General features: G+C 56.0%; 8 protein-coding genes across 8 annotated transcripts; 5 read left to right on the plus strand and 3 right to left on the minus strand.

The window, feature by feature from the left end:
* The first annotated feature begins 8 nt into the window (after window positions 1-8).
* BDY17DRAFT_302425 (gamma-glutamyltransferase) lies at window positions 9-2,194 on the plus strand. The gene is made up of 4 exons (XM_033734411.1): window positions 9-408; window positions 459-576; window positions 628-1,505; window positions 1,662-2,194. Exons 1-4 carry the CDS (start codon window positions 116-118, stop codon window positions 2,137-2,139), a joined length of 1,767 nt encoding a protein of 588 aa, XP_033587376.1. The 5' UTR covers window positions 9-115; the 3' UTR covers window positions 2,140-2,194.
* A 135-nt stretch (window positions 2,195-2,329) lies between these two features.
* BDY17DRAFT_302427 (UMP-CMP kinase-like protein) lies at window positions 2,330-3,612 on the plus strand. Its single transcript, XM_033734412.1, has one exon. The coding sequence runs from the start codon at window positions 2,706-2,708 to the stop codon at window positions 3,381-3,383; it is 678 nt and encodes a 225-aa protein (XP_033587377.1). The 5' UTR covers window positions 2,330-2,705; the 3' UTR covers window positions 3,384-3,612.
* On the plus strand, window positions 3,589-4,520 carry BDY17DRAFT_302428 (uncharacterized protein). The gene is made up of 4 exons (XM_033734413.1): window positions 3,589-4,037; window positions 4,094-4,180; window positions 4,236-4,371; window positions 4,435-4,520. The coding sequence occupies exons 1-4, from the start codon at window positions 4,019-4,021 to the stop codon at window positions 4,493-4,495; spliced, it is 303 nt and encodes a 100-aa protein (XP_033587378.1). The 5' UTR covers window positions 3,589-4,018; the 3' UTR covers window positions 4,496-4,520.
* On the minus strand, window positions 4,391-6,539 carry BDY17DRAFT_200585 (uncharacterized protein). The gene has a single exon (XM_033730097.1). It carries the CDS (start codon window positions 6,429-6,431, stop codon window positions 4,509-4,511), a length of 1,923 nt encoding a protein of 640 aa, XP_033587379.1. The 5' UTR covers window positions 6,432-6,539; the 3' UTR covers window positions 4,391-4,508.
* Window positions 6,540-6,579: 40 nt separating this feature from the next.
* On the plus strand, window positions 6,580-7,573 carry BDY17DRAFT_302434 (uncharacterized protein). The gene has a single exon (XM_033734414.1). The coding sequence runs from the start codon at window positions 6,701-6,703 to the stop codon at window positions 7,151-7,153; it is 453 nt and encodes a 150-aa protein (XP_033587380.1). The 5' UTR covers window positions 6,580-6,700; the 3' UTR covers window positions 7,154-7,573.
* Window positions 7,574-7,581: 8 nt separating this feature from the next.
* Window positions 7,582-9,155, plus strand: BDY17DRAFT_200564 (phosphoethanolamine). Its single transcript, XM_033730095.1, has one exon. The coding sequence runs from the start codon at window positions 7,705-7,707 to the stop codon at window positions 9,079-9,081; it is 1,377 nt and encodes a 458-aa protein (XP_033587381.1). The 5' UTR covers window positions 7,582-7,704; the 3' UTR covers window positions 9,082-9,155.
* A 73-nt stretch (window positions 9,156-9,228) lies between these two features.
* On the minus strand, window positions 9,229-11,754 carry BDY17DRAFT_254707 (uncharacterized protein; the record flags this gene model as incomplete). The annotated part of the gene is made up of 3 exons (XM_033731459.1): window positions 9,229-9,449; window positions 9,498-9,977; window positions 10,221-11,754. The coding sequence occupies 3 exons, from the start codon at window positions 11,752-11,754 to the stop codon at window positions 9,229-9,231; spliced, it is 2,235 nt and encodes a 744-aa protein (XP_033587382.1).
* Window positions 11,755-11,883: 129 nt separating this feature from the next.
* BDY17DRAFT_200592 (uncharacterized protein) lies at window positions 11,884-12,434 on the minus strand. Its single transcript, XM_033730098.1, has one exon. The coding sequence runs from the start codon at window positions 12,328-12,330 to the stop codon at window positions 11,971-11,973; it is 360 nt and encodes a 119-aa protein (XP_033587383.1). The 5' UTR covers window positions 12,331-12,434; the 3' UTR covers window positions 11,884-11,970.
* Window positions 12,435-12,760: the final 326 nt, after the last annotated feature.

A 12,760-nucleotide genomic window follows, 5' to 3' on the forward strand; every position in this document is an offset into this window, starting at 1 on the left:
CCCACATTCGTTCTTTCTCTTTCCGCATCAATATTTCATTTCAAAGCGCGAAGGGATCTCGATTTTGCTGTCATTGGGCTCGATCTTGGAGGAGTGGGCTAGAGAAGGTCTTGCAATGGTTCTACCACATCTTCTTGCAATGGCTTTCCTTGCCAGGCTGGCGCTGGGCCTATCACTCTCGAACATCCTCTTATCGCAAAACGCAGACGCATCGCCCGCATGGCTATTAGAAGACTACGATGTCTCCAAGGCGCTATCAAACGCAGAACGTAACGGCCTCGGCGCGGTCGCATCAGAAAGCGCGATCTGCTCCAACATTGGCATTGATATCCTCAAGATTGGAGGCAATGCGGCGGATGCGCTGGTGGCGACGGTGCTTTGTGTTGGGGTGATTGGGATGTATCATAGGTGAGGGCGGATACTCGTGTCCTTCGTTGTGCTCCTGCTGAGGTTAGCAGCGGCATTGGAGGCGGCGGGTTCATGCTCGTTCGCACGAGCGACGGCAAATACGAGGATATCGACTTTCGAGAGACTGCACCCGCAGCTGCACACCAGGATATGTACCAAGGAAACGCAGTAGGTGACAATTTCCGTGCGCTTCCAAGTGCAAGCTGACCTGGGCGAAAGAACGGAAGCGTAAGATCTGGCCTGGCGAGCGGAGTACCTGGAGAGCTGCGGGGCTTAGAGTACCTCCACGAGCGACACGGTGTTCTGCCTTGGAACATGGTGGTGATGCCTGCCGTGCGAGTCGCTCGAGAAGGCTGGCTCGTCAATGAGGACCTCATCCGTTACATGAATGCAGCCATGTCAGAGGAGAACCAATTTCTTGTCGATGACCCAGCTTGGGCCATCGACTTCGCTCCCGGCGGCAAGCTCATACAAGTCGGCGACACCATCACTCGGAAAAGATATGCGGACACCCTGGAAACAATCGCCGAGCGAGGGCCTTCTGCGTTCTACGAAGGCCCGATGGCGGAAGCGATGATTCGCGCTTTACAAGCAGCAAATGGAACCATGACGATGGAGGATCTGGCAAACTATACCGTCGCCATTCGAGAGCCCGTGCAGACGAAGTACCGAGACTTCATCATACGGAGCAACAGCGCGCCATCTTCGGGACCTGTCGCTCTCTCTGTCATGAATATCCTCGAAGGCTTCGACGGCATGGGAGATCCATCCGCGGTGCACCTCAGCACGCATCGACTCAGCGAAGCCTTCCGATTTGCCTACGGCCAGAGAAGTGGCATGGGCGACCCGGATTTTCTAGACGGCATGTACGAATTTCAGCGAGAAATCCTCAATGCATCGACTGCCGCCAACATCCGCTCCAAGATCAGCGACGCACATACATTGAACGTGTCCGCCTACGATCCCTCGGGCTTCGAGATTCTCGACACCCCTGGCACCTCGGCGGTGGTCGTTGCCGACTCCTCGGGGATGGCGATCTCCTTGACCACGACGATAAACTTGCTGTTTGGGTCGCAGTTGATCGTTCCAGAGACTGGGTAAGAATTCCAAGGAGAAAAAGCCCAGTGCTCTGAGATGCAGTAGAGAAAGGTGCCACCGGTCGCACCCTCTTTTATTCATCTCGGAGCACTGGACTCGTTCGACCCTATACCCCTGTGTTGAGACAAAGCACTGGCTAACCCTACACCTTTCAGGACCATTTTAAACAACGAGCAGAACGATTTCTCCATTCCAGGGAAGTCCAACGCCTTTGGCTTCTTGCCGTCACCGTCCAACTTCATCCGCCCAGGCAAGAGGCCGCTGTCTTCAATATCCAATGGCATAGTAGAGCACGCGGACAACGGCTCGCTCTACTACGTCGTAGGAGCAGCAGGAGGCAGCCGGATCATCACCGCCACCTTACAGAACCTCTGGCACGTCCTCGACCACGGCATGACGCCTATCGAAGCGCTTGCCGCGCCGAGACTTCACGACCAACTCATCCCGAATCAGTGTTTTTTCGAGTATGCCTACGACAATGATACCGTGGCGTTTATGAAGACTAGAGCGCATAATGTTACATGGTTCGCTCCTGGCTCTTCGACGGCCCAGAGCTTGAGGATGCTGCCGAATGGCACGTTTGAGGCTGCTGGCGAGCCGAGACAGAAGAACTCTGGGGGCTTTGCTATTTGAGTTACGGTAGAGATTATAGACTTGTTGAATCGTCTCCTAGAGTTGTAAGGACAGCATCGCCCTTTCATTAACCATTAAACTGCCTCAACACATTAGATAGCCTCGTCGAGATGGAGAGAGGTTGTTAGTCGGCTTCTGATTGGTCAGCCATTTGCACGAGCTTTCAACGACGTAACCCGAATTTCTACCTACTTTCACTCAGCACCATGCCACTCCAGCGGATTGCTCTAAGACGGCCTGGCCCTCTCTCAATCCTGAAACCCCTATCCCTCAACACCAGCAGTCGACGACTAGACAGCCAACCAAAACCCGCAGCCACCCAAGACCAAATCCGTCAGCGAACCCCAAAATCTCGAAGCACCGGCTCTCAACTCCCCGTCATCCCGCTCGTCGCCATCTTCTGCCTGGGAAGCCTCTCGTTCTACTGGTTAGTCAAGAGCCGCGAAGGACAAGGGTCAAGCCACTACGTCCTGCCCGACAAAGCGCCGCCGAAACAATCGTGGCCTCGGAGCAAGCAGGACGCCAGTTAGAATCCTGCAGCAGCCACCACACATACTACCTCCACCATGCCTGCCGTAGACGTCCAGAACCACCCTTCGCTCCAGGCTCCCAAGCGCACGCAACCCCTCTTCTCCCCTGGCACCGGCAAGGACCAAGCGCTCGTGATTTTCGTGCTCGGCGGCCCCGGCGCGGGAAAAGGCACACAATCCGAGAACCTGGTGCGGGACTATGGCTTCCGGCACTTGTCTGCGGGCGACTTGCTACGAGAAGAGCAGGATCGCAAGGGCAGCGAGTTCGGCGACATGATCAAGACGTACATCAAAGAAGGCCAAATTGTGCCGATGGAGGTGACGATCCAGCTGCTGGAGAACGCGATGAATGCCACCATTGCGGAGTCCGGGAATCGCAAGTTCTTGATTGATGGCTTTCCGCGCAAGATGGATCAAGCGGTCAAGTTTGAGGAGGTGGTGGTGCCGAGCCGGTTCACGCTGTTCTTTGACTGCCCGGAGGCGACGATGCGGGAGCGCCTGTTGAATCGGGGCAAGACTTCGGGGCGGGCGGATGATAATGAGGAGAGCATTAAGAAGCGCTTCAAGACGTTTGTGGAGCAGAGTATGCCGGTTGTCAATCACTTTGAGGGGCAAGGCAAGGTGGTCAAGGTGGATGCTACCAAGGAGCCGGACGAGGTGTATCAGGAGGTCAGGCGGAAGTTCACGGCGGAGGGCATTCAGCCGGAGCAGTAACGAGCCGTACTATTCGAATAGAAGCATATCATACATCTTGAACATGACAGCTCGTGAGTGGAAGATTCACTTGCGTGTGGAGGATTGGAGGAAAAGGTGCAGCCGCGTAAAGAAGGCAGCGACTCCGACTCGAACTCGGGACCTGCCCGAAAAGGACAAAAAAACAAACTCCTTTTCAGGAGAGAAAGCAAGGCGAGACTCGTAGGACCCCAACAGGTTTGCATTTTTGGGCCGCCAACCGACAGATCATTTGATTGTGGTCATTGGTTAAAGGGCAAGTGTAAAAATGAGAATATATAGACACTGGGCGTGGTGAACGAGGGTTCGCCGAGCGAGTAGATTGTTGGAAGAAAGATTGGTTCATAGCTATCGTGTCGTGAAAGGCCGTTCTCGTGGATTATGAGCGATTTGTGAAGGATAAGAATGGACACAGGCAGTCTTGTTGGTAAGTGAGAATCGGCCTCGTAGGCGCATCCAGTTACAGAGAAGGGGGGGGTAAACGTTAGCAGAAGCCATGACGTTACGGCAAAAACATCCAATGCCCCTCACTCATCAATCAACTCTACCTACCTTACACTCGCCCTTTCCATTTGACCATAGAAAGACCCAAAGACTTCTCCCATCCACCAATCAACATGCCAGTCTACCACATCGGCAAGTCCCTCGTCCATCCCCCCAGTACATCAAGCTAACCACCACCCATCGGACAGTCCTCTTCAAACTCAAGCCCGAAGCCGGGCCGGAGAAGATCCAAGAATTCGAGGCAATGGCAAAAGGCATGGTGGGGAAGATTCCAGGTACTCCTGTCCTCCTGTTGTCGAACCCCTGCTACCGTGCTAATCACCATCGCAGGCCTGCGAGAGATGGCTGTCGCTCCGCCCCTCGAGAGCACCGCTCATAGAGGACAGGGCTTCAATTTGGGACTTGTTGCTACGCTGGAAAAGGCGTCGGATGTCAAGATCTACGCTGAGCATCCTGTTCATCAGCAGTGAGATTCTTCGACCTTAGCGGTGACTGTGAGAAGGTATGCTAACACTCGTCCTACTCGCAGGGTGCACAAGTTCCGAGAGGAAATGGCGACGGACACACTAGCCTACGATCTCGTCTTCTAATAAGATCGCCTACCTATCCAAGACTAACGCTCACAATCTTCACATCGTCCACCGGCTTCTCCTTATGCACCCGCACATTCTCAATCAAATGCACCACATCCATCCCCCGCACCACCCGCCCGAAAATCGTGTGCTTGTCATCCAGCCACGGCGCCTTCTCCGTCGTAATGAAGAACTGGCTTGCGTTCGTGTTGGGCCCGGCGTTCGCCATGCTGAGCATGTACGGCTTATCGTGCCGCAGTTCGGGCGTGAACTCGTCTTCGAACTCCCGCCCCCAGATGGAATCTCCTCCCGTCCCGTCGCCGAGGGGGTCGCCAGTCTGGATCATGAATTTGCGGATCACGCGGTGGAAGGTGATGTTGTTGTAGTAGTTCTGCTTTGCGTGCATGGTGAAGTTTTCCACGGCTTTCGGGGCGTGCTGGGGGTACATGCGGACGCTGATGTCGCCCAACGTCGTGTGGATTGTTGCTGCTGTCGCCGTGCGGGATTCCTTCTCGGCTTCTGCTGCGGATTTTTTCGCTGCGTTGAGGTTTCGGGGCTTCTCGTTGTGGATGTCGCGGTCGGATTTCGAGACGCTGTCGTCGTTGGTGAACATGTAGAAGCGTACTTTGCCTGAGCCGGTGCAGACGAGCATGGCATCGCGCGCTTCTGCTTCTGCCAGCAGCGGGTTGTCTGATGCGGCCATCTGAACAGTCACGACGCCCTTCTTATCCGGCTGCCCTTGGTACACTGCGAGATTGAGCGGGCGAAATGCCTCCTCTCGGCCGTAGACTTTGACGACACGATTCGAGAGGGTATTGATAACCTTGACCCCGAGGATGCTGCCGAACATGATGAAGTGTCCACTTTCATCGTAGACGACATTCATCTTGCTTCGCACTGCCGGATTGTCGAGCTCGCGCTCCACAGCGATCCGCCGACCAAAGTCCACCGCTTCCATTGGCTCGGAGCTGAGGGTACCGGCTTGCTGCATTTCCGTGATGGTAGTGACACTCTCGTCATACGTTCGATGGAGTTTGGCAGAGGCGAAATCGAAGACGCGCACCTTGCGATCGGGAAAGGAGAAGGTGGCGAATTGCGTGCCGGTGGGGGAGATGGTGAGAGAGCATGGAGTGGATTTTGCTTTCTTGAACTCGAAGAGCGAGGTGTTGCTCTTCATCTCGAAGACGTTGTCTGGCTTTTCAAAAGGGCTGGACGGTTGCCAGTATTCCACCATGCCTCCTTCATCTGCTGACACGACACAGTCGTAGGCGTTGTTGTACGCCATGAGATGCACTGGCTTTCGATGGATATTTGTAAGGGTGTGCAGAGGGGTGGGGTTCTCGCCTCGACCGTCGAAGATGAAGATACGGCCGTCTTGCTCGTTGGAGATGGCGAGGAGAGGGAAGGAGGAGCCGGATCCATGGACGAAACAGACGCACTTGGGCGGCGCCTCGGGCTCGAGCATGGCCAGCAGATCGAACGTCTCGACATCGAAGATCTTGACGGTGTTGTCCACGCCCGCCGTCGCGTAACTCCTGCCGTCCACACTGACAGTAACACTCTTGATCTCGCCGTCGTGCGCCTTGAACTCCTTGACAAACTCCACGCCGCCTGTGACCTTTTTCCAGAACTTTACGTAGCCATCGATGGAGCTGGTGATCAAGAAGTCGGTGTGGGGTGTGATGTGGCAGAAGGCGAGCTGCTCTTGGTGCATGAGGGATTTGGAGTATCTCGTGGCGGTGGGCAGTGCGGCAATGTACTGCTTCTCGTATGGGAGTCTCCTTCGTTTCTTCTTCGGTCCGTCTGCAGAGGGCAGGGCGGGCCCGATGTCATCGTCGTCCGAGTCGGAGTCGCTGGCATGCTTCGCACCATCGTGAGTCTTTCCATTCTCTTCCACGATCTCGGAGTGAGGTCGTTTCGTGCCTTGCGGCTTATCCTCCGCCTCTGTCGCCATATCCAACGAATGTGATATTGTCGAAGTTGTGCATGTGAACTTTTTGCGGATGCATGCACGGCGCGAAGCGGCCCAAGCTTTCCCCGGTTTCGATGCTTACCTAAGCTAATCTTCACATGCGCATCCTTGCATTTGCCCAACTGCTTGAGATCAACCTCACGTCACAATCACATCCATATTTGGGCTTCTCACCGGATTCAGTGGTAGAAGTGGGGAGACCGCCATTCCAGACAAGGTGACGGCAGGTGTCTATCACTCAAGGGCCCACCATGTTCCAACGCCTCCGCACCATCTTCCAGTCGCCCACACTTCAAAACACCGGCAGTCTAGCGCGCGATCTCCTCGCCTCCGAACGCACCTTCCTTGCCTGGACACGCACAGGACTGGGCTTCATCGCACTGGGCGTGGCGCTCGAGAAAGTGGAGGCCTTCGCCGCTCTGTCACCCACTTTACTCCACCTCGAAAACTCCCGCACAAAGCTCGCCGCGGGCATCCTAGTATCTAGCGGGAGTCTGTGTGTGGCACACGGCACGCAGCGGTATTTCAGTACTATGCGCGAGCTGCAGCGGGGCGTCTTCCGGCCGAACGTGGTTGGGATCCAGCTGGTGGCCGCAACGAGTATTGCCATTGCCGTTGCGGGCACGTTCATGGTGTGGGAGAACGGCGAGGAGCAGAGGAGGAAGAGGGAGGCGGGTGAGAGGCGCGGTAGCGTGAAGGGATGATTCCAGTGTCGCATGCTGATATGCTGGACCCCGATGTCGACGCCCTCTGCTTGTCCTTGCCCCGACTTGTTGGGCCTGGAGCTCTTTTGCTTGTGGACGACCTTCGTTTAGATCGAAAACGCCATCGAAATGGTCGGCATTCATCTCCAAGGCGTCGACCATAAGTACCTGATCGCGGGGTCGTTGCGGCGATGAAAGATCTATGAGGCACGGGTTGACTCCGAGGCATTACCGGATTCATCAGCGTTACGAAGCACGAGTACGACGAATAACTCGTCAAATACACTATAACCTTATTATATATTTGTTCCAACTGAAACTAAAGGCCGTGGCGTAACGATGGTCGTCGAGCTGATGGTGGGGCAGGGCTGCACGAGAGCAAAGCCATTGAATTTAAATCCAGTCTGACGTCGTTTGAGCTTCATTCCACCTCTACACCACTCCGACTTCCAACACCACATCTCCAACACCCCATCCCAAGTCCGCTCGAAGCATGCGTGCAGCTTCCTACCCCTCCCTCGTCCCTTAGTACCACCAACACCATAGCCACCATGCCGCCCACCCTCGACCCCCACACCCACGCCATCGTCCCCCACCCCGGCGAATGGCCCGTGGATCCGCAAGAAGACCAACCCATCCGCCACGACCGCCTCTGGATCGACGGCTGCTTCGACTTCTTCCACCACGGCCACACAGGCGTGATGCTTCAATCGCGTCGCCTCGGCGCCTCGCTGCTCGTAGGCCTGCACACCGATGAGGAAATCGCGGCCAACAAGGGCCCCACCGTCATGAGTCTCGCCGAGCGCGTGGCGGCCGTGGACGCGTGCCGCTTTGCCACGCAGTGCATCCCGCGCGCGCCGTACGTCACGTCTTTGGCGTGGATTTCGCACTACGGGTGTTGGTTTGTGACGCATGGGGATGATATTACCAGCGATGCGAATGGGGAGGATTGCTATCGGTTTGTGAAAGAGGCGGGGCGCATGAAGATTGTGAGGCGGACGGAGGGTATCAGCACGACGGATTTGGTGGGGCGGATGTTGGGTGCGAGTAAGGAGCATTTTATCAAGAGTCTGCCGGCTGTGTTGGAGGGGCAGGAGGGGAGGGAGAGGATGAAGGAGACCCCTACGGAGATGAAGAGAAGGATTGAAGAGTATGCTGCGGCAGAGGATGGGCTGGATTCATGGGTGCAGGTGTACTCTTTCGAAGACTCTGCCCAGCAGCAGAATGGACACGCTGGAAGCACAACACCACTTGTCTCCCTCGTCTCGGGCCAGCCCCCGCGCCCCGGCCAACGAATCGTCTACGTAGACGGCAGCTTCGACCTCTTCTCCTCCGGCCACATCGCCTTCCTCGAAACAACCACCGCGCTAGAACACGCCCACGCGGAAGCACGCAACTGGTACGACGCAAGCGCCGCCGCCTCTCGCATAGCGCAAACAGGCTCCGACTACGGCCCCGCCTACATCATCGCAGGCCTACACTCCGACGCCGTCGTCAACGCCCACCGCGGCGTCAACTACCCCATCATGAACATCTACGAGCGCGGCCTGTGCGCCATTCAATGCCGATACGTGCACTCCGTCATCTTGTCTGCGCCCATCATTCCAACAAAGGAGTACCTCTCCTCACTACCCACTGGTCTCCCTGACGTCGTCTACCACGGCCCCACGTCCTTCCTCCCGACTCCCACGGATCCATACGCCGATGCGAAGAGTCTAGGCATTTTCCAGCAGGTTGGTCCGCATCGCTTCCAGGACGTCGATAGCGCGCAGATCGTGCAGAGGATTCTGGACAAGAGGGAAGAGTACGAGGCGCGGCAGCGGAAGAAGGGCATCAAAGCTGTGGGCGAGGAGGCGGCGAGGAGGGAAGAGATGGAGAGGGAGGCGGAGGCGAAGGCAAAATTGTCGAATGGCAAGGCTGCGTCTTGATGTGCTGATATCCTTTTGATGCAATGATACCCCCACCCCGAATTCAACATTTATGGCTAGAGAAGATTGACGAAGACAGATGTATAGACCTAGATGCTATGCCGTGCAATGCATGAATCAATAAAACCCGTCACAAGTTTCTCATCATCATCTCACCCCGTCGAATCGATTCCCGTAGTAATCTTTCCGCTCCCATAAGCCCGTCTGCTCCACCTCCGGCCGCACAATCTGAATTGCCCCAGCCCAGTATCCCTCTGTATCAGGATCCAGCGCGCCAGCAGCAAGACTCCTCGCATGAGCCTGTGCACGCTCCCGCCGAAAAGCAGACAACAGCGCAACAGTGTCGAACGTCGGCAACGACGAGGAATCTTTCCCCTTGCTAACGTGAGCAGTGCTAGCAGTCGCGCGACTACTACTCCTGATCAAGGGCGCAGAAGAGTCCACAAGGCTCGGAAACGTATCCGCATCTTCGTCCCCGAAAAAACTAAAGTCCGTTTCGGCGGCAGACCACAAACTCTCGCTGTCGTGGTCTTCCGTCACAGACTTGGTGCAAGCGTGCTGCCACTGGCTCGCACGACGACCCTCAGCGGCCGAGGAAGCGGACTGCGGCGGCGCGAGTTCGAGCACGATGCGTTTGAGGGCAAAGACTTCCTGCGCGGCGTGCTTGAGTGCTGCTGCGTGGCCTCGTCGCCCTGGGGGCAGGGAGTAGTCTAGTTGCGCCTGGTGTTTGGCTACTTGGGCTTCTTGGGCGCATTGGCGGATGAAGTTGATGAGGCGGGTGGAGGTGGCTTTGGAGGGGGTTGTGGTGGGGATGTTGGTTAGGACGAGGGTGGTGAGGCGGGGGAGCATGGCGGGGTGGAGGTTGTCGTTGTGCGTGATGTGCGTGGTTAGGCGGGCTTGACGTTCGTTGGTGACGGAGGAGTAGGTGCGTACTCTCCCAGCAGGTCGGGGGACAAATGGGTTGAGGAAAGGATTGAAAGATGGGTTTGGGAAGGTGAGAGTTCCGGGGGTGATGGGCGTCCACTCGGCCATGGTGCTGAAGGTTTGATACTCGTCTTCCAGAGGGGAGACGGCGCTCAGTAAGGTGAATTTGTCGGTGTCTGTTGTGGGCGTCTCGACCACCTCTGGAGCGAAGGCACTGCCTCTCCTCGGCCCTGCTACAGCGGGTGACTTTTCCTCCTCGGTTTCGTGTTGCTGGTCGTTGATTGCGGGCGAGACGTAGAAGTGTAGCGGATCACCGGCGAGCTCGTATTTGGGGGTCTCCACGGCAGGCATTTCGAAGACATCTGGATGTGCCGCTGTGGCGCTCAATTCAACTGCATCAGGGAGGATGGGTAAAGCGGTGTCATCCAGCTCAATCCGACCGGGAATCACCGCCTCCTCGACCGGCTGGTGAGGCGAGTCGTGCGTGACAAGGGAGTGATCAATTCTCAAGAACATCATGGAGTCGCATGCAAACTCGTGCATGACCGGTGTCAGCTGTTCAGCTCCGAAGACCTGCGAGACTGGACTTTGATCACCGTTGGATAAAGTGCGCTGAGGAGCTTTGACTCGAGACACAGTCGACTGCACATCCAAGACATGCAAGCGGCCGGTGCGCACAAGATCGGAAACACCTTCGATAGAGATTGGATTACCAGACACATAGAGATGAGTGATGCCTCCTTCTGGTAGATCTTCAATCGCCAGCCGATCAATAAAGCGGCCGGTGAACGCGTTTCGAATAAAGCTCTCAAAGTCTTCGCCCTGGTAGATTTCCAGCATCTCGTGGCCCAAGTACGGCAGGAGGGTCTGCGAGCGTCTTCTCGTCGCATGCGAGCCGAGAGCGGTGTTCTGCGTGTCCAGCACGAAGCAATGATCGAGCAGTTTCCGTGCGCCCTTGTCAGTGATTATATTGTTCCGTATGTCTAGACTCCGAACTTTGCAGCCTATTGCCATGGCTAGCACCTCCAAGGCTTCATCATTGAGGCTGATGCCCCGCAGCTTGACCACCTGTAAGTTCTGAAAGCGGCGGAGACTCTTCAGAACAACGGGGTCTCGTGCAGGATACGTGAAGGAGAGGTCGAGATAGAGCAGGCCTTCGAAACGGCCGAGAGCCTGAGCGAGGCTGCTGGCAGTGACGTTGGAGCATCTCGAGGCATCCAACAGACGTAAGCCGAAGGAAGGGATGAAGTCGGCGGGTCGCTGATACGCGAAGCCCGCGGACCCAAGTAGCTCTATTGCACCACTTGGTAGGCCGTCTTCCAGATTCACACTTGGACGCTTGTACTTCAGCGCTTGAAGGGCAGAGTAGTCGAAGAATGGCAAGCCTCTGACGATCAACGACTGCAAGCTGGGCAAGCGATCGAGGATATCGCGAAGCCAGGTGGCATGGGGGCCATTATAGAGTTCAGCATGAGCCGGAGGCAGATGAAGGGTGTGAGTTTGCGATCGCACGAGGAGTCGTGCGGTTTGAAGCGTGCGTTTGAACTTGGTCAGAGCGACGTAGACATGGTCGTTCTCGATGCCAAAGTGCGAGGCGGGATTGCCCCACAGGTGCGGCGTGAAGGTGGAGTGCCACGTGCTGCAGACCAGCGCGGCGGAGCACAGGTCGTTGGAGGGGATGTAGCGCGCGATGATGTGCCAGGGGTCGATGCGCGTCGCCGTTTCGTAGGATGGCGGGTGGGCTTCCATGGCTCATCGTCGTCTTCCGGGCATGGCGGGCGTGGCGGAACACAGGTCGACAGTTTGCGCTTCTTATTTATGAGAGTATACCCAATGCTTCAATCGATCATGAGGTCAGTAGGAGATCGGCGTCATGTGAATGTGACCTGGCAGGTAGGGCTGGCAGCACCGCCACATCTACTCACAATGCAGGGCCCACGAGAATTGGCCGGGCGGGTCATGGATTTAATGGCTCGTTGTGCCGAGAGTCAATGATGCATTGAGGCTTTGGCGCAACATGTGACCTTTAGAAGGCATCCCACGCATTGGGAATGGTCCTGGGACGGAAGGCGATGCATGTGGTGAGTAGAAATGAGGTCTAGCATTGCCGAGAAGGTGCTCGCAGATGTCGAACATGCGTAGCCTGAAGCCCGTGCTGCGTACTCCTCGTCCTAGTGAGACAAGAAGCCTGAGCTGAACACAGACGAGACGAACACAAGCAAGGCTCGCGGCGGGCATCAAGAAGACTGTCGTGAAAGGAACGAACGCATGAAGATGTTGGGTTACTGATTCGCAAAGTAGAAGACCAAGTACGAATAGCACCATACATCAAGTGCAATCTAGAGTGCATCAGTCACGTGTATCGTGATCGCTCAGCCTGATTTCCTCCGGTCTGTCTCAATATACCTTTTCGCTTTGCCATACGGCTTCAGAAGATGTGTTGAGATGGTACTGCTTTCTGGAGCATCATGCTCGCATAATTCGATCGACACCTCGCTCATGGTAGATACGCCTGCGCCATAGCAGCAGAACAAGGCCAATGGTGCTAAACAGAGTCTGTTCAGGAGGACACGCATCGAGGAAGGAATCCTTTCGGACAAGAAATGTGCGTATTTTGAAGGCAAGGAGTAACAGTAGCAGAGTAATGTCTACTCGTCGATCAATGGCATCAAGAAGGGCGAGAAGCCTGTCCATGAGCAACATCTGGAAGATTGAGTTGAGGCGTGAAAGCGTCTTCACGATGGTTAGCAGGGAG

Source organism: Neohortaea acidophila (genome assembly GCF_010093505.1).
Source record: "Neohortaea acidophila strain CBS 113389 unplaced genomic scaffold BDY17scaffold_9, whole genome shotgun sequence".
NCBI lineage: Eukaryota > Fungi > Ascomycota > Dothideomycetes > Mycosphaerellales > Teratosphaeriaceae > Neohortaea > Neohortaea acidophila.

What these genes read in the sequence shown, in the direction of transcription:
- BDY17DRAFT_302427 (XM_033734412.1), top strand. Translation starts at nt 2,706, where the DNA reads ATGCCTGCCGTAGACGTCCAGAACCACCCTTCGCTCCAGGCTCCCAAG.
- BDY17DRAFT_200585 (XM_033730097.1), bottom strand. Translation starts at nt 6,431, where the DNA reads ATGGCGACAGAGGCGGAGGATAAGCCGCAAGGCACGAAACGACCTCAC.
- BDY17DRAFT_200592 (XM_033730098.1), bottom strand. Translation starts at nt 12,330, where the DNA reads ATGGTGCTATTCGTACTTGGTCTTCTACTTTGCGAATCAGTAACCCAA.
- BDY17DRAFT_302434 (XM_033734414.1), top strand. Translation starts at nt 6,701, where the DNA reads ATGTTCCAACGCCTCCGCACCATCTTCCAGTCGCCCACACTTCAAAAC.
- BDY17DRAFT_302425 (XM_033734411.1), top strand. Translation starts at nt 116, where the DNA reads ATGGTTCTACCACATCTTCTTGCAATGGCTTTCCTTGCCAGGCTGGCG. An exon ending in GTGATTGGGATGTATCATAG is followed by an intron (nt 409 to 458) that starts GTGAGGGCGGAT and finishes TGAGGTTAGCAG; the next exon opens with CGGCATTGGAGGCGGCGGGT. An exon ending in TTGATCGTTCCAGAGACTGG is followed by an intron (nt 1,506 to 1,661) that starts GTAAGAATTCCA and finishes TACACCTTTCAG; the next exon opens with GACCATTTTAAACAACGAGC.
- BDY17DRAFT_200564 (XM_033730095.1), top strand. Translation starts at nt 7,705, where the DNA reads ATGCCGCCCACCCTCGACCCCCACACCCACGCCATCGTCCCCCACCCC.
- BDY17DRAFT_302428 (XM_033734413.1), top strand. An exon ending in CATGGTGGGGAAGATTCCAG is followed by an intron (nt 4,181 to 4,235) that starts GTACTCCTGTCC and finishes TCACCATCGCAG; the next exon opens with GCCTGCGAGAGATGGCTGTC. An exon ending in GAGCATCCTGTTCATCAGCA is followed by an intron (nt 4,372 to 4,434) that starts GTGAGATTCTTC and finishes TCCTACTCGCAG; the next exon opens with GGTGCACAAGTTCCGAGAGG.